The sequence below is a fragment of the Chenopodium quinoa genome, unplaced genomic scaffold (assembly GCF_001683475.1).
Source record: "Chenopodium quinoa cultivar QQ74 unplaced genomic scaffold, ASM168347v1, whole genome shotgun sequence".
Classification (NCBI taxonomy): Eukaryota; Viridiplantae; Streptophyta; class Magnoliopsida; order Caryophyllales; family Amaranthaceae; genus Chenopodium; species Chenopodium quinoa.
In genome coordinates this window covers 2,470,552-2,489,531 of record NW_018743021.1, presented here as the reverse complement: position 1 = coordinate 2,489,531, position 18,980 = coordinate 2,470,552, and the positions used below count along the sequence as shown (strand labels likewise).

The following is an 18,980-nucleotide window of genomic DNA, read 5'->3' as shown; positions in this document are numbered from 1 at the left end:
ATTCTTTTCTTTTTTTTCTTTTTTTTTTTTTTTTTTGATCTATGGCCCTATTCTTTTGATCTTGTGGCACAATTGGAGAGCAGAACAGAGTTCAATAGATCAAGTAGAGCAGGTTAGGCTTTCACAAGTAGAGCAGGTTAGGCTTTCACACACTGCATAACAGAGAAAGGCATAACATAGCAGATTTCGACAGGGCATAGCAATGCAAAGCATGTCAGAACAGAGCAGAGCAGATCCGCACAAACAAATCTCAAACAACCACGAGTATCCCATCTTAGCACAAAGTGAGCTATCATGTATTCGTGTTACTCATCTTCAATTACGAGAAGAAATAAAGGCATTAAAATAAAAACTAAGGGATAACATTCTAATTGCTAATATCATCATAATTAACCAAATTGACAAGCGACCCCTGAAATTGTTCTCCGTATTTTTTATTTTTTCTATGAGTTGGCAAGGAAAATAGTTGTATTGGGTCGAAACCTCTCACGGAGTCACAGGTCCTATATAGTATATACCGTGAAAAAATAAGGTGAGCGTGAATCCCTTTATTAATTTCATATTTTCATTCTGTTTCCCCCGATTGAACCAAACGCCCCCACTTAATCATTTTAATTTCCCCCTCATTTGTTTGCTGGCAATACGTTTCCTTCATTGAAGCAGTAATCTTTGCTCTCATTGTAGCGGCTTCTGAGCTATTGAAGCAGCTTCTCAGCTCTGAGGTAAGATGCTTTTTTTTCATTTATTTAGTCACCGAATATCAATTTCACACTATAGTTAATTTAATTATTGTCAGTATAATCAATTTAGGGTTCTTCTAAAGCTGGATTATTGAATCCCTTGTTATAATTACTCAACTTATGGAAGATTATTTATGTCCAGTGATTTTGTTGCTAAAATATTTCTATGTGCACTCTATTCAGATGGGAAATTATTACTTGAATGTGAATTTTAGGAGCGTAATTTTATAATTGAGTCAGATGCGATTGCTAAGATGTTCAGTTTTCGTGCTTAATCGAGTCCATAATCAGAGCCTTCTAGTGGAGGCTCGTCCTATTCCTATTCGGGTTTGGCTCGAAGGTTTAGCACCCCTAATGATCCCTCTTAAGAAGTTGATGCCCTTAACAAGGTTTCAATACCATTACCATTAATGTTAGGATGGAACTATGACACGGGCCTCAATACCGTTAATTTTATGCATGATTGCTGTAATAACATTGTTGTGGAATGTATGAAACAGGCATTTGTTAAATTATAATATGGAATGAGCTATATGATGCTGATTTCATCACATTTGTCCAAGATTCTGGAAGGCATGCCTAGTCACTATGTTTGGTAGGTATGGATACTTTATATACGCGTTTACAAGGCATTATAGTTGGTACAGATGATTTGGAGGGTGTATCATCGGTTAATTTTACTTGTTGCTTCAAACATTACGAAGTCTGCAGCAGTAGTCCACAATGTACATATCTGTAAATCTTTCTGTGGAACTTATTGGGAAACTAATGTGTGCAGTAGACAATTTAATGTTGCGCGTGTCAGGCGTTTCTGTACTAGAACTGAGCAAGATGAGCTGTGTTGGGAAGGTCCTAACCATGATATTATGTTGAAAAAGCTTGAAAGTGCATTGTTGGATTGCAAAGATTTTGAGGCATGGCCAGTCTTTAGCAAGTTTAAGAGTTTGTATGGTTTTCCTCCACCTGCTATTTTGAGTAAGCTGATCTATGGACTGTCTTACTCATCTGATCACCGCTCACTTCCTAAAGCATGCAACTTAATATTTAAAGTTGCAAAAGAAAATTCTGAATCACTTGAGCATGATTGCTTGTCAAGGCTTTGCCTTTCGCTTGTAAGAGCTCAGATGCCTGTACTCGCATCGAAAGTACTCAGACTCATGCTGCACAGAAATAGTGTTCCCCCAGTGGATGTGCTGTGTTCTGTGTTTATGCATATGGTGAAGACTGAGGCTGGCACATGTCTGGCATCTAATATCCTTCTTGAAATTTGTGACCATTTCCATCATCTTACAGAAAAGAGATCTGAATGTGCCACGTCTATGAAACCTAGTACTGCAATCTTCAACCTTATTCTTGAGGCTTGCGTGAGATCTGGATCATCGCTGAAAGGGCAACAGATAATAGAAGCAATGGCACGAATAAGAGCAGTAGCTGATGTACACTCTGTTCTTCTATTCACTTACATTTATGAAATGAATGGTCTGAGGGACGAGTTGAAGAGGTTCAAAGAGTATGTAGATCAAGTTTCATTGCCACTTGCTCGGCATTATGTTCACTTCTATGACAAGCTTTTGAGCTTGCATTATGATTTTGATGATACTGATGCTGCTGCCAGCCTGGTAACTGATATTTATCTTCTATGGGGGTCACGTCCTCTGCAACTAAATGAGGAACTGATGAAGCCTTGTAAACTGCCTATTGGTTCCCCATATTTGAAAGAAGGTTTAAAAGTTCAAGTTATGTTTGAGTTACTGCAGAAGGATTTTGTCATTCATGTGAAAGGCGAAGAGGAGTATGTAGCATTTAAGAACGGAAAACTTATTATTACTAGTAAAGGCTTGGCACGACTCATTATAAAATACAAGAGAAGAGGTAGAATTACTGAACTTTCTGAACTTTTAGTTGCAATTCAAAAGAAGATGGGTACAGCTCAAGAAGAAAATCTTTGCTGTGATGTAATCCATGCATGCATTGATTCTGGTTTCCTTGAGACTGCTCATGATATATTGGATGATATGGAAATGGCCAATATGGCTGTTCCCTCCTCAACATATATGCTACTTTTGAAAGCCTATCGCAAAGAAAATATGTCCAAGGAAGCAGAAGCCCTTGTGAAACAGATTAAAATGACTGGTTTGCTCATTGATGCATCTGACGAAACAATGGTGTCTAAGTGTCTTTCAGGAGTAGCACATGGAAGTGTGGTTAAATCAAATACCATTAGGCAATCAGAATTAGCTGAATCTTTGGTTCTAGAAATGAACTGGGATTATAATAAAGCTCCATCTAAAGTTTATGAACTTAATTCTTCTATGTATTTCTTTTGCAAGGCCAAAATGATGGAAGATGCTCAGACAATATACAGAAAAATGCAGGAGTTAAAGATACAGCCCACAGTGCAAACTTTTGCTCACTTGGTACAAGGCTACTTATCTTTGGAAAGGTATCGGGAAATCACCATCTTGTGGGGTGATATCAAAAGGTTTATGGATTATGGGTGTGCACTTGCAAACAGGGACTTGTATGAGTTATTGCTGTTAAATTTTCTTCGAGGAGGCTACTTTGAGAGAGTACTGGAAGTTCTTCACCATATGAAGGAACACGGTATGTATGCTGATAGATGGATGTATAATAAGGAGTTCATAAGGCTTCATAAGAACCTTTATAGAAAATTGAAGGCCACAGAGGTTAGAACCGAAGCACAGAGATTGAGGCTTGAGCATGTTAAGGACTTCAGAAAGTGGGTTCGCAATAATTGAACCAGTGTTGGGGCTATCTGATTTGGTTGATAGAATGGAAGGCACCCTAACTCTTGGTGTGTAATTAATCAAGCCAACAGGTAGATAGAGATTCAAAGTGAAGCCAGAGACTTCGCCGGACGGTGAGTAAATTTTTTGATCCATTTCTTTTTCTAATTGCAATTTATGAAAAGCAATAGTAGTTTTGTATGTTTTCAGCTGTGGCTAACCAATTCAAACTTGGTTGTATTTATAAAAAAAAAATCCTTATTTGTTTAAAGTTTGTGTCAAGTTAAATCGGCCTGATGGCCTCATATAAGCAAATTTTCCTGATTCCGGCCAAGACTGTTTCTAATCCCTTTAAGCTTAAAGCTTTAACATTTGATTATTGTTTCCTGTGGTTTTCATGAGTGCAATTTTTATGAATAATTTGTCATATTTATATCTATTACTTTTGTCTATTTGTGCAGAACTGAAGCTAGCCACTTTGGCCATTGCACTAAATGCTGCAAGCAAACGTCAGGCAAATGGCAAAGAAATATCAGCAGGATATATATAGAGGTTGGTGATAGCCTCTGTCTGACTTTGTATACAAGGCATTAGTTACATGTTGATCGATGGTAGTTGTATATTTCTAGGACATGATTAGCATATCAAAATGTTGTGTACAAGTAACATACTAACATGATCAGAGATAGGAAAACAGTCAAGTAAAAATATTAAGAAAAGTAGAATTCAACTACTACTTGTGTACAAGTAAAACACTACCATGTCTTGTCCTTTTCTCATATGGATTTGTTCTTTAAGATTGAAATTTTGCATTACTGAATTAAAATATCTACTGTGAAGTTGAATATTCTTTTCAGCTTTATGTCCATGATGAAAACATATGAACCATAGCCATTTTAATTTGCGGTCAAACCTAAGGAAGTATGAATTATATATAGTATTGTTAAGTAATAAGTATACAAAATTTTTTGATATTTTTTACCAAAGTGAAGCTGATTAGGTTTTACCACAAAAAGTCAGGTATTTCCAATCATCTTGAGGTAGAGGTAGTCTATTCCCTCATTTGAAAGTTGGTTATTTTGAAGAAGAATATTGAAATTTGAAAGAGGTGCTACACTTCATTATATTGGTTGTTTGAAAATATCTATCCTGTCTTTATATGGAAGTTGCCATCATCTTTTTTTCCACTTACAAATTGTTTTCTTGAAAAATAGTAGATAGGATTTGGTAGGCTGGTAGCATTATCTTAATATTGGTTTCAAGGTCAATCTTTTGTGGAATAGATAGTTGGTCACACATGATTTATTTAGGACATCTTACTACTGAAATGGACAAATTAAGTCCATATTCAATGTTTAGATAGATGACCTGGGTTGATCTCATTTCAAAATGCTGATGTACATTGTTGTTGCTTGTGCGTTTCAGCTTGTTGAATAAGTGGAAATACATGCAGGCACACTCAGAATCAAGAACAGTACCACAGAAACTGTTTGATTCAGTACAAGCTCACTCTTGGATATTTGGCTTAAATAATACGAAGCACAACGTAATGGATAAACTGAAGACGTCGAGGTTGAGCTCAACATGATTTGGTTGGTGAACTTGAATTAATCAATATTCAAATCAAACTCTAAGTTGAGATCACAATGGCATCAAAATCTGCTAGTTTGACTTTGGAATTTTACCTGAGGTGCATTAGCCAATGTAGCTTGTGTTTTCATCCATTTAATCTACAAGGAAGTCCAACAAGTTACGTGAGCGATAAAGCTATGAGCAAAATTTAGCACATGAAGAAATGTGTATGATTTTGAGTAGTTAGATTATCTCTATAGGCAATTGAGTTGTGAAAAGCAAATTTTTCTTTTTACAGAAATCATTGGTTGCATTTCAAATATTTGTAGCTCTTTTTCTCCTACCATGTAAGAGTTTGTAACAACATGAAAGGAGTCACTTTTGGAAGTAGCATGCCCTTTTATTCTTGGGTTAAGTTTCACCTTTTGAGTCCATTAATTCTCCCTCTTTGCTTTAGAACTTATAATAATGAAATAATCTAACTTGTTTATGAATTAAGTAGTACTTGACCTAGACCCAATATTTTAATAGTTTGAATGAGTAATTTGTTAGAATCCTAAATATCTATTTATGTAGAGCATAGTCAATTAGTCATGCACTCAAGCAATTGAATAGAAACAAGGAGTACAATTTGATTTTGTCTCTTCATATAAACCCACCATCGTATTATAAAATCCTTAACCCACCCCATAATAATCAAATACACACGACGTAATTAGATTGTTACATACGAAATACAAAGTACGGAGTATTATTTTTAGCATATTCCAAATATCGAAGGAATTACATAAACGATTGATAAAGAGTGATATATGAATCGTCGAGCACCACGTCACTCAATCCAACCACACAAACAAACAATAACACAATTTGCCAAATGCCCTACATATTCCCTCACTCGATAAGGTTTAAACACTTTAAACCCCACTTTTCTCCCAAATTTCTCATCAACAAATTCTAGAACTCAACAAATAATTCGGATTACCCACTTGGAAATGTTCTTCAAGAACACTTCAATCAATTTCGATTCAATTCATTGACCCATTCCACTTAAATCCAGAGAAAACTTACACGAAAACCCAGAAATTATAAATTTAAATTAACCCAGAAAAAATAAATACAATGTTGAAAACCATAACATCTTCATCTCCTTCACTACCACTTCTCTTCAAATTCAACAAATCTTCATCATCTTCATCTTCTTCTTCATCTACCTTTTCTGGGTGTCTTTCTCTTCCTTTCTCGAAACATCCAATTTCAAACCCACTTTCACCATCACCTCGTTCACTCTCTCTCCTCAATTCCTTCAAAAACCCCATGAATAATCTCCTTGGAAAACTGGGTTTTGCTTCTAGAACCTCTGAAACTATGGATTCTTCGTCAATTGCGCAAGGCCCAGATGATGATTTGCCTGCTCCTGGTCAGCAATTTGCTCAGTTTGGGGCAGGTTGTTTTTGGGGGGTAGAATTGGCATTTCAAAGGGTACCTGGTGTGACCCGAACTGAAGTGGGTTATAGTCAAGGGTTTACTGATAATCCTACTTATGAAGATATTTGTACTGGGATGACTAATCATTCGGAAGTTGTTAGGGTTCAGTATGATCCTAAATTGTGTGCTTTTGATAATCTTCTTGATGTTTTTTGGGCTAGACATGATCCTACTACCCTTAATCGTCAAGTAAGTTCCTTTATTTTTAAGGGTGCTTGAATTTTGTTTTTGATTGAATATTTTTGTATTTATTGTAGAGTGTTTTTTTTTTTTCCTGGGGTTTATGTGTTGGATTGATTAATAGTATGTTGTTAATGAGGTTTTGAGATTGTTGTTAATTAGTGATTTTGTGTTTTTAGTTCAAAATTGGGGTTGAGTTTGATGTAATTAGCTGAATTTGTGGCCTTTGTTCGAAATTAATAGCTACATACTATCCTTGGATGTCTGAAAATTTGCAGTGGTGATAATGATATTGCCTATTGGTAAAAAAGTGTCATGTTTGAGGTTGAAACTTTGAGGCCTTTATGTAATGAAGATCGCAATGTATATCTGAAGATTTAATTTTTGGAAGTCATTAGTTTAATTTTTGGAAGTCATTAGTTTGCTAAAGCTATATAATTAAGTCTAAAAGTGTGCTAAATGAAGCATATGACACAGATACAGAGTGATACATAAGTGTCATACACTACTTTTGGTCTTTATGATTGCAACATTTGTATGAGGATGCTTTTGCTTTGAGAAAAGATGCGTACAAAAATTTGGATAAGAGGAGCAGTTAACTTGAAAGGGGAAATTTTAGGAGTTTGTGGGAAGAATGCTTTGGGTGCTGGCATTTTTTTTTATATGTATAATTTGTCTGCTGGAGCTACTTTTATGTGTAGGCCCTTCATACTACGAACTAGTGGATTTTGTTTGAATTATAGTATCTTTTGGGAGTATAGCATTATCTTGTTGAAATTTTTTGATAATGTAAGTGTATGCGTTTCCAAGACTTGTCTTTTGCTATGTGACTTTATCAGGTTGTAGTTGAAGATGCTAAGAATGTTTCATATGTGGACTGGAAAATTGTAGGCAAAGTAGTATGTTAAGAGAGTTTAATGTCACATGTGATGGTAGATGTAGTTGTATCGAAGAAATTGGGTTGGGGAACTTGGAGGTTTTTGTCAGAAGGATGTATGTTTGAGAGCCCATAGAACCAAAATGAAATTTTGACTTGTTGGCTAATATTATTCCAAAACCCTGTGGCTTCTAGTTCTTCAAAGTTGTAAAAAAAAAATAATGTACAAGTATTTGCATGATCACAAATTGAGCAAGTTGAGGTCGATGCTTCATGATGACCAAATTTTTATAAGAATATGGTTATTATCAATGAGAGACATTTGAATTTCCTGTAGATACTAACCAGCTAGCTCATCTGGTTGCTGGAAAGTGCATAGGTGTTTTAAGTCTTGTCATCTATGTATTCCTATTTGTTTGGTCTTTGGAGCATATATTGGTGGAGGTGTGCCAGTTCTTAAGCTCTGCTTGTTGAGATGTGGTCTTAGCATCGATAATTGACGGGCTTGACAGAGTTCACACCCTGGGATGTTGGTTGCTTGGTGCAGTGGTGCTTGCATTTTCTCATTATTTATTCCATTTTCAGAAGTTTGTCACTTTCGCATTCTTGAGATACTGTGTGCTCAAGGCATGCAGATCACTGGTAATGTGTCACCTCCATGAACCAGAATCTTCGGATTTCTGTCTGGCCTTTTAATTTTTTTTTTTTCACTCCTTTTCTGATGTCGAATTCTGTGATTTTCTTGTCTTTGTCTGCCTTTAAAAGAGTTTAACATCACTTAGAAAATTTTAAAAGTTAAACTTGTGAAATATTGATGCCTTTATTCTTCGTTTATTAATTATTCTTTGTATTTCCTCTGGGTTGAGGAGGTGAATATGGGTATTAAGATGTCCAATCTGTTTTCTTTTTGCTACAAAGAGATTGCATGAATTCGAGGTCATCTTTTTCATACAATTGGCGGAGGGAGGAATCACGGATGAGTTGGTGCTGACTTCTTGACCTTTTTGTTGGTTTCAGGGGAATGATGTAGGAACGCAGTACAGATCAGGAATATACTTCTATACACCTGAGCAAGAGCAAGCTGCAATTGAATCAAGGGACCGTCAGCAAAAGATTCTGAACAGGAACATCGTGACTGAGATTTTGCCAGCCAAAAAGTTCTACAGAGCTGAGGAGTACCACCAGCAATACCTTGCCAAGGGAGGACGATTTGGATTTAAGCAATCCACTGAGAAAGGATGCAATGACCCTATTAGATGTTATGGCTAAGTTCAACCTTGGGTACTCAAACCCTACTTGGCTTGGGACCTTTTTCTTGGTTAGAATATGCCTAAAATTATGTGTATAGCGAATCTAGTACTCTTATTTTGCTGGTGTGAGATTCCTGTTAGCTCACAGGTCACAGCCTTCTTGTAACTATTCGCATGACTTTGAGGGGCTGGTTATCCTGTGCATATTATATTATCTATTCCAGGAACTTAATATCTGTACTGCCTTGTATTGGATGCTTCATCTCTCTAATATAACCTCAGGGAAAGATGTATTAGCCGTGGTGTTTACGGATGTAATGATGTATCATTCCCACATGTATATAAAAGGGTAAGTTTTAGTGCCAAAATCAGAACCTATCAATGGATATCTCATTTCTGTTTCACCTATGGTAGTTGCTCACTTGTTCTTAAAGCATTTTCTGCTGTCACGTAGTAACGCACTTGAAAGATGCTGGTAGTGATGATGGGAAAAGGGTTGTTTGTTAGAGTCACTTTAAATCACATCATGTTATCAATGTTAATGAGATGTAACAATTATGGTTTTTTTTTTTTCACTCAAAGCAAATTTAACTATGAACTTTGATGATTCATTGTCTCTCCATAAGTCTTCCTAACTAATTTCCTAGCCTTTTAGAATCCAAGGAACAGTATGAGAATAATAATATAAAAAAGAAAAAAAAATCAATACTAAATCATTCACTTGCAGACATTTGGTCACAGATTTCTGACTACATCCTGTAAATCTGTAACTGCTATGTTATTTATCTCACTCAATTTTCAAACAAAGAAAGAGGATTGTTGTTGCACTGGAAATAAGCTTCTTTGCGTACACCAAAACCATGTACAGGCTTGCTTTTGTATGTGGAGAAGAAACGTACACAAAATCCATGTACAGGCTTGCATTTGTATGTGGATTAGAAACGTACACAAAATTGGATACCAAGTTTCATACACGACTGCCTTTATTAAATTTTTGCGATCTTCTAACAACTTACTCATTCCTAACCGCTTTAATCCAATCAATTTCCACTCTGAAGTCACCTGGCCCAGACCTAGCACCGGGTACACCACCTTCAGCATTTACTGATAGTGACATGCCGAGAACACGAGCTGGATTCATTTCCATACTTGCGTCAATAACATTGCCCCTCCAGGTTGGTAGATATCGAGCTAGAGGAATCTGAGAATGACAGAAATTCCATTTAAAATCTGTTAAGGCTACTTCCTTTATGTTAAACGAACAGATAAAACATTGAATCATGCAAGTGATCTCCATCTGGAGATATAAGAGAAACTTTAAACAAGAAACATGTTTGGCACCTAGCTCCTAGAATATAGACAACATTGTACTTAAACTCCGTTAAAAGAAGATTGATATGAGATCACAGTAGAGAACAAAGTCACCTTTTGGTTGTTTATAGTGTTAAACAACAAACATGTTACTATGTTGGCTAATGCCTTATTCATTCGACATCGTTCAGAAGCAAAATTTCTGTGGATCAAAGTGTTCATGAACTCTCTACTAAGCTCAGCTACCCTAAAGTCCTAAAATGCTTTTTTTTTTTTTTTTTTTTTTTTTTAATGCATGCAACAACCAGCATCAGTCCATCAGACTCAGTATAAGCTTCTTATCGATGCATGAACTAGATAGAAATAAGTGGCGGTAAAGTTTCAATGTGTATGAAAACATATCCGAAGAATACCAACTGCCAATAATTGAATAATATGATAGCGTAGAGAACAACAAAGTTGATGTAACATATTCGAGACAAATTTTTAACATTCTAGTGAAATGTATCAATGACATGAGTTCCAGAGTATTCAAAACTTGCCTTAGCAATGTACCAATTGCCAGCAGGAACGTAAACAAAAGCCTGCCAAGAATTGTCTTCCTGCTGTCCAGGGGAATTTACCCAATTTTCTGTATAGATCTGGCAAGAAATTTTCAGGAATTTCAGTGGGACCTTATAGATTAACTCCTTTTTCTAGCATGAGCACAGGAAAACTCACCGTAGATATGTAGCACCGTCCATCTCCTTTGAGTTTTAAGGCTATTGTGTCATATGAATCCAAATCAATGAAACCATTAAACTGAAATGAAAACAAAGTACAGGTGTGAGATATGTGGTGCATTGGAATTTCTTCCAAATATTAATGATAAAATAATGTCATTCACCCATTCCCTTCCGCTAATATGTAACTCAGTTTATTTGTTTCTTTAGCATTTAGCATGTTAATCCATCATTTCTTTTTCTTTACTAAGGAAACTAGTTTGTACAGGACATGACAAGAGCTTCAATAAACATTTGTATGCTTGAATAGATTTCTAAAGGGCTTGAGATACGCATTTAATAACGCAGGATCAAGGTCAACTGCTAAGAGGGTGGCTAAGTTGCCCAGAGAAGGTTAAAAGGACTCAAAACTGTTCAAGCCTCCCCCCAAACCCCCCCCCCCAAACCCCGGAACACAAACAGATATACAAATAATACATTCAATATTTCAATAATTACGAATCCCAGTTCTCAAGCACCTCTGAAATTGGAGAAAATATATTATAAATGTTTATTAGGGCAGTTGTCAGATTACCTAAGCTTCACTAAAGTGTCCAAATAAAATCAAAATACTTCAGAACATCAATGCTGACTTGAAGGTTAAAAATATCCAAGACCATAGGTGAAAAGAGGGAAAAGGGGGCGTGGGATAACACTGTAATATTATATTATTATTATACTGACATATATGTAGGCAACTGAAAACTAGAGAATTCAAAGCAATGATCGCCTTCTTGAAATGCATTTCACAAACAGAACATAGTAGACAAGAAGTTTGTTCATGTTTTGAATGCCATCAGCCATAACCTTTTTTAATAAAAATAATTATTGACAAGGATCTAACTTCTTTACAGTCATTTGCAACAGTACACAAATATTTTACAAATTTTGTAGCAATGATTACCTTCTTGGAACGCATCCCACAAAAGCCACTTCTACTTATGTTCCATTTAGATCCCTCCATCACATCCAACGAGAGTGTACCAGAGAATAATCCTATAAAAAATTGTCAGTAACAAATATCAGCAAAAGAAGATATTATTTTTTATAACACGATATTATACATGATTTATATGTGATATTTGGTCATATTTTATTGTGTTTCCTTCATTTTCCTACTCTTTTAGAGCTATTATTCTTCCTATTTCGATATTGCTCTTCTCGGTTTGTTTGTTTTTGTTTTTATAGGAATAGGGATCGATTTGCGTGGAATTCAACTTGGACGCGAGATATTCTTCACATGGAGCGTTTTTAGCATCCACGAAGCATCATGGCAGCCTAGTCTGCAGCTTGATTGCGGTTTACTATGACCTACCGCAGCCTACCTGCGGCGCACTTCACAAAGGAGCAAGAATTCAAGTCGGCAGCCTACACCGCAGCAATACCGCGGCTCGCGACCTTGTACCGCAGCCCGGTTGCGGCCTCTTCATTACCAACAAATTTAGCCCTATTTTAGGGATTTTAGGAGTCCTAATCCTAAGAAAAGACTACTACTATTTTCCTATCATATAAATAGGTTTTAGATAGTCTTTTATCTATCACTTTTTATACATTATTTTAGAGCTTTTGGTATTACGTTCTTCATTATTACTTTCAAGATTCAAGTTTTCATATTTAATTCCTATTCCAAGTATTGATTTCTCTTCCTTATTCTCTTTAATTTTTATTGTTATTATGTTTTCTTTAATTAATTGTCTTGTTATTTCTATTATTATGTGTGATTAGTTTCATAATCTAGGGTTAGGTTGAACCCTAATATGGATTGACGTGTTATTTGATTCCCAATTCCCAATTTAATTAATTCATAATTTCTCTTTGTTAGGGTTGGTTTTATTATCAATGATAAACTAGAAATAGTATTATTGAATGTGATTAGGTTTACAACGAAAGTTGATTCTTAATTGAATTTAGAACCCTAATTAAAAGTAAGAGCTTTTATGCATGAAAATAGCTAATTGTTCTTGCTAGGGTTTATACGATGCCGTTCTCAATGTCTTTAATATGTATGATTCCATGAAAATAGGTATGATTGCATGTTAGGGAAGCTATTAGTTGATCGAAAGAAACTCTTAGTATTGTTTTAGGAAGCATCCGTCCAATGGAATATTTATTGATTTAAATTGAGGGAAAGGGATTGTTCTATTGCATTGATTCATATTAGTGGGGATACTTAATCTTAGATGTCTTTAGTTCTTGATTAATTCATTATTACAATTTTCTTTGCTTGATAGTTCGTAATTGTTCTAGAATAGATTTCTCGATATTGATTGGTACTTGCTTAGTATTGATTTGAGTTTGTTTAATTAGTAGTCCTTAGTCTCTTGGGATTCGACCCCTACTTGCTCAACTACATAGTAGAGTTAGTTCGGTTATTTTTGTTAGGTACGCGACACGCCTATCAATTTTTCAGTTCTGTTCTGCCTTTTCTTTTCTTGTATTTTATCTAATATACAGGATTATATAATGATATACAAAATACTAATTTAAGGAGACAGTTTTTGCAAAAATTATCTCCTAAGCCAGCATTACCATTTCAAGAGAGGCAGGGTGCACAATAATATTAAAGTTATATTTAAAAATACCTTTAAAACCATCTCCTTCATCAGTGACTTCCAATGACGCTGAAGACAAACCTGAAGAAAATAAACAATAAAACTGTCATACAGCTTACAAAAGCAGTTAAATGCTTGAAAAGCACCAGCACAGCCTGATATTACAAGTCACAAGCCATATGAGCTTAATGCCTTAATCTACAGAATGATTAAGTCAATTCTGCTACAAAAATAAATTAATCAGTTAAATCCAAGTTCTGTTTTCAAAATTTTGGTCTGCCAGTTTGTCCTTAAATTCTTATCATGAATATGGACATATGGTTTATATGGATGCAGTTAGTTCAACACTCATGAAAAATGAGTGCATCAACTTTTTGTAACCACCATAAGACTTCATCAGTGTTTACTTAACACAAGTACACAACTGATGATGGTAATGCAGAGGACAGTTGCCTCAAGCATTCGGCATAGACCAATGAAAAAATAGAAGGATCGTATTTTAGTATTATGTCTAAAAATCAATCCCTTTTCTCACTCTGGAAGAAAGCAAACACCAAAGATATTGCCTTTCAGTTTGAAGTATTTTGTACCAAGTATATAGACCACACTGCAGAGAATATGACATGATCAAAGTGACAGTTACCTGAATATGCACGTACCTCCATATTCTGAATCTGAGTAAAGATGCCATTTCTTGATCTCTTCTTTACAATTGAAACTGAAAATATACTTTTCACAAGGGGGCATCAAATCATCAACATTCCATGTGAGAGCTGCAACATGACCAGCAAAAGATGACAAGGGTGTAAAGTAAATCATACAATATAGACAATGAGAAAATCGACCCTGAAATATAATGCAGCATAGCACCCTGCCAGATAACTTGGTATACATAATCAACACCAAAGCTTCCCTAATGCTCCTACAGGAGCTCTCACCTTGGTAGGGGTAAGGGGGTTGCATACACAGCCTCACCCCTGAGATTTTTGAAATGATACTTCAATTAAGTCATTGGCCATTGATCCAAGAGGACCAAGACAGAGAAATTGTCTACACTATACAGCTTCACAATGTTAAAGAAGCGCAAAGGGAGTTGCTATATTTTATTTCATTAAAATACAAAAGCCAAAGACTAGTAAAGGTTTAGCTCCAAATGAAAGGGAAAATATTTATCAATGTGCAATATTAAGACGTAAACCCCTATAAAGCACTCAAAAGACAGCCAGATAATTTTGAGGAAGCAGGGAAGAAAGAAATCAACCAATCTATACACATACACATAGGAACAAGACTAATCGATGGCTAAGTTAACTATAGGAAAGAAGCAAGCATGACCACAGATACAACAATACAATGTTAATGTGCAACATGGCAACTGCATTCTATTACAAGTGTAATGGAAATCTAATTATAGCATCATGCACAAGATACCAGAGGCTGTAGCAGCATCAATCTCTTCAGAGAAGTGCTAAGCATTTGAGTGGGAGCAGGCACTACTGAAAACAATTGGCACTACGAGTTTCGTAATGTTGCTCCATTTTGACGATTGATTAATGCCAATCAAGAATTGATTACACAAGCATGCCAGTTGATTAGAGTTGTCATTGATGCTTTCACAAAATATCATGGTGTACTAAGTTCTGTAAGGTGGTAATTCTTCCCAAATGATGGCCAACATCGAGGAGCCAAACCTTTGCATCACTAAGTGAGACAAGAAAGTGGAATTACATATCTAGGAAATTTTACTAGCAGTGGGAATGAGTAACCTTGGGATAACCTCTTTCCCCTAGCACCCTTGCACCAACCTCCCCAAATCCTAAAACAACATTGTCTTCCACTCTTATTCACTATATCCATGATTTCAATCACTACATTGTTTGAAGTTTCATAAAATGCAGCAGGCGAAAACCCGGCTCGAGTTTTCCAATCTATCTCCATCAGCAATATTCAATTCTCTACAGCTTCTAACACTAATATAGATTTCTCAGCAAATTAACTCATCAAAACCACTATAATTTATCTCATAAATAACCCAAAAACAACATCAATAAATTGCTCCAACCTATTAATCAACCCATTTCTTAATCTTCCAGGAAATTCCCACATCACAGAATTAAGACACACCCATAAAAACAAAGAACACATTCTAGGAAAAACAATAAAAAGAAAAATGGGATTGAAACTTAAAAGCAAGAACATCAAATTAATAAAAAAACAAAGATTAATTGGAAATGGGTGTAATATACCTTTCTTGGTAGCATTCAAAGAAGCTTGTATAAGTGATCGAAACCTCGACATTTTTTTCTTCTTTCTAAACAAAAATCAAATCTTTTCTTCAAAGTTTCTCTGAATTTCTTCTAAAATGGTTGAGACTCCATTGTTAGCTCAGCTCAATGATTTCTGCATCGGTTTAGCGCCGCCGATTTCCGTTGAAGCTCAGCTGTAATAACCAAGGAAACAAAAGAAAGAAAGAATGGCGAAGACAGAGCAACAAGGTCGATACGACGTCGTTTCAAAGTAAGCTAACAAAGTTTTGGACTTTTTGGGTCAAACCTTGCTTTATTTGGGTTTTTGAGTTTGGGGCTGAGGCCTGGAGAGTAGTGGGTTTGATGGGTTTGAGTAAACCAACCTCTCTTATTTTTTTATTTTTTTACAAAATAAAATATTTTTTTTTTTCAATTGTTTACCTTGGAATTTTACATTTTTGTAGAAAACTTTTTGAAAAGAGTTTTAGAGACTAATTAATAATTATCTCCTCAAAAAAAAAAGACTAATTAATAATTAAACCTTATTATTAAGTACAATTAATAAAATGTGCGATGTCGAACAAATAACATATGAGTTACGGAGTATAAAATGAAAATAAGTATGAGACATTTGGCGAAATTTTCAAATTCAAGTTTAAAGTTCAAATGTAACTTTGCTCATTCTTAACAAACTCTTGAGATAACTACCATTACCATCATTTATTATTTTCTACCTGTTCCATCAATTATACTAGGCTACTAGCAGGAATTTACAATTTTACGATTTTGTAGGGAAGTTAATGATATGATTTACATTCCAAACTACCTTCTCCTAGCCTATACACTTCTGCACTTATATGTTATTCTTTTTGTTGCTTGGGCAAATGAGTAAAGAGTGAATAATTGTAGTATTTTACTCCTTTGGAAGCCAATAATATAATCATTTTACAAAAACTCAAATACTAGGAATATACTGATTTGAACAACCATGAGTCCATGATTGACAAAGAATAAAAGTTTACAAGTCATCTCCTTGTCATGTTGTTGTACATATTTTTTTTATTATTATTATTAAAAAATAAAAAATAAAAAAAAATAAAAAAAAAAAGCGCCTCTTCTGCACTAAAATAACCATGCTAGAACCCCATTTAGCATAAATAAAACTATAAATTATACACCCAAAAATCTAAAATGCAAATTTATGTGCAACACATAAATTTTCAGGTGTAAAAATAGGGCAAGGGCCCCACTTGGATGAAGAAGTGTAGGATGTCCAATCATTCTCACAAAGGATAGATAAGAAGCCTAGCAATATCACATCCACAACCCTCCAAAATCAACCAAAACCAACTATTCAATTGTCCACAAAATTGCCACACTTCATCACATACTACCCTTCACTTTACTAAATATCCTTGTTACTTCCTTTTTTCCTACACAAAACATTAGCCTCATTATCACACACACATCTTTACTCCCATAGCATCCACTAGTCTAGCACCATCATGGCTACCGCTGCCCCGGCCACCGCCTCGTACATCTTTGGAACCCGCATTACCGGCCCAAACCCGGGCAAAGGAAGGTTCCAAGCCTTATTTGGGCTTGGCAAAAAGGCCGCCCCACAAAAGAAAGCGGCCCCAAAGAAACCAATAATAGAAGAGGACCGGCCCGTGTGGTTCCCGGGTGCTGAACCACCCGAATGGCTAGACGGAACAATGGTTGGGGACCGTGGATTCGATCCATTTGGGCTCGGAAAGCCCGCTGAATACTTGCAATTTGACTATGATGGGCTGGATCAGAACCTTGCTAAGAATTTAGCTGGTGATATTATAGGAACTAGGATTGAAAATGCTGACATTCAGCCCACACCATTTCAGCCTTACACTGAAGTGTTTGGGATCCAAAGATTTAGGGAGTGTGAAGTCATCCATGGTAGGTGGGCCATGTTAGCCACTCTTGGTGCTCTTTCTGTTGAGGCTCTTACTGGTGTTTCTTGGCAAGATGCTGGAAAGGTAACATCTTTATTCAATACAACATTATATTATACTAGTACATGAAATGATTTGAGATTATTGATAACATATAGTTTGATTATAACATTCTACCTCAGATTGATAATATATGGTTTGAGATTATTGATGCTATGTAGTTTAATTATAACATTCTACCTAGGATTGATAATATATGGTTTGAGATTATTGATAATATAGCAAGGTTAACAGTTCAAATTCATCCGTTTGTGCTGTTTTAAGTAAGATTGTCAGAATTCTGAAGGTCCATTATGAATTTCCTGTGTCAATTTGATTATAGAGTCTCCATTTGAACTGGATCTACGAAGTATTGGAAATTTGAGTAATCACAAGTATTGTTTCCATATGTCATGAGTTGTAACATTGTATATTCCCTCTGTCCACAAATAATAGTCGTACATGATTTATGTGACTCGAAGTGGACCTAGGGAGTACTAATTCAGTAATTCTACACACAACTTATCTAGGAAAAACTTGATAATGATGAAGTTGTACAATATGAAGTATTAGATTCTATAACAGCATGAAAACTATAATTAAATAATAATCTAAACTTATACTAATAATGAAAATAAACAACTTTGTGCAGGTAGAGTTGATTGAAGGAGCATCCTACCTAGGCCAAAAACTGCCATTCTCCCTAACAACATTGATCTGGATAGAAGTGCTACTAGTTGGATACATTGAGTTCCAGAGGAATGCAGAGCTTGACCCAGAGAAGCGCCTATACCCCGGCGGCCAGTACTTTGACCCCCTTGGCTTAGCCGCGGACCCTGAGAAGAAGGAGAGGCTTCAGCTAGCAGAGATCAAGCACTCTCGCCTCGCTATGGTTGCCTTCCTTGGCTTTGCCATCCAAGCTGCTGCCACTGGAAAAGGCCCTCTTAGCAATGTTGCTGAATTCTTAAGTGACCCTTCTAACAACATTTTCAAAACCTTTTCATCTTAAACTATTCCTACGTACTTCTATTATTAAGAGTAACAATATTGTATACCAACTATGTACTCTGTATGTGTTATTGATATATTTCCTATATTCCTAATATTCTTGTCTTTTTCATTATAATCCTCCCTCTCTTTTTTGGTCTACCCCAATATAAATGAGGATGTTATTAGCTCATTTAGCTGTGCTTGTGCATTTCAGTTGTAATATGTACATTTGTTACACTTTTAAAGAACAGTGTAATGTACTTGTATCATTTTATTATATATCCTCTGCATTCAGATCA

At 35.6% G+C, this 18,980-nt stretch overlaps 4 protein-coding genes across 5 annotated transcripts; 3 read left to right on the top strand and 1 right to left on the bottom strand.

The window, feature by feature from the left end:
• The first annotated feature begins 134 nt into the window (after positions 1-134).
• On the top strand, positions 135-5,524 carry LOC110730277 (pentatricopeptide repeat-containing protein At4g17616-like). Of its 2 annotated transcripts, none has more exons than XM_021910068.1 (4): positions 135-722; positions 1,241-3,621; positions 3,949-4,039; positions 4,941-5,524. In XM_021910068.1, exon 2 carries the CDS (start codon positions 1,388-1,390, stop codon positions 3,497-3,499), a length of 2,112 nt encoding a protein of 703 aa, XP_021765760.1. In that variant the 5' UTR covers positions 135-722; positions 1,241-1,387; the 3' UTR covers positions 3,500-3,621; positions 3,949-4,039; positions 4,941-5,524. The 2 variants fall into 2 exon arrangements, with proteins under 2 accessions (XP_021765760.1, XP_021765758.1); XM_021910066.1 differs by having other exon boundaries at positions 4,913-5,523.
• Positions 5,525-5,844: 320 nt separating this feature from the next.
• Positions 5,845-9,258, top strand: LOC110730279 (peptide methionine sulfoxide reductase A1-like). The gene is made up of 2 exons (XM_021910070.1): positions 5,845-6,736; positions 8,622-9,258. The coding sequence occupies exons 1-2, from the start codon at positions 6,182-6,184 to the stop codon at positions 8,871-8,873; spliced, it is 807 nt and encodes a 268-aa protein (XP_021765762.1). The 5' UTR covers positions 5,845-6,181; the 3' UTR covers positions 8,874-9,258.
• Positions 9,259-9,562: 304 nt separating this feature from the next.
• Positions 9,563-16,299, bottom strand: LOC110730281 (probable complex I intermediate-associated protein 30). Its single transcript, XM_021910071.1, has 7 exons — positions 15,725-16,299; positions 14,138-14,251; positions 13,509-13,559; positions 11,831-11,922; positions 10,886-10,966; positions 10,708-10,806; positions 9,563-10,055 (listed from the first exon to the last, which is right to left on the bottom strand). Exons 1-7 carry the CDS (start codon positions 15,774-15,776, stop codon positions 9,867-9,869), a joined length of 678 nt encoding a protein of 225 aa, XP_021765763.1. The 5' UTR covers positions 15,777-16,299; the 3' UTR covers positions 9,563-9,866.
• A 783-nt stretch (positions 16,300-17,082) lies between these two features.
• On the top strand, positions 17,083-18,980 carry LOC110730276 (chlorophyll a-b binding protein CP29.1, chloroplastic-like). Its single transcript, XM_021910065.1, has 2 exons — positions 17,083-17,736; positions 18,344-18,980. Exons 1-2 carry the CDS (start codon positions 17,230-17,232, stop codon positions 18,698-18,700), a joined length of 864 nt encoding a protein of 287 aa, XP_021765757.1. The 5' UTR covers positions 17,083-17,229; the 3' UTR covers positions 18,701-18,980.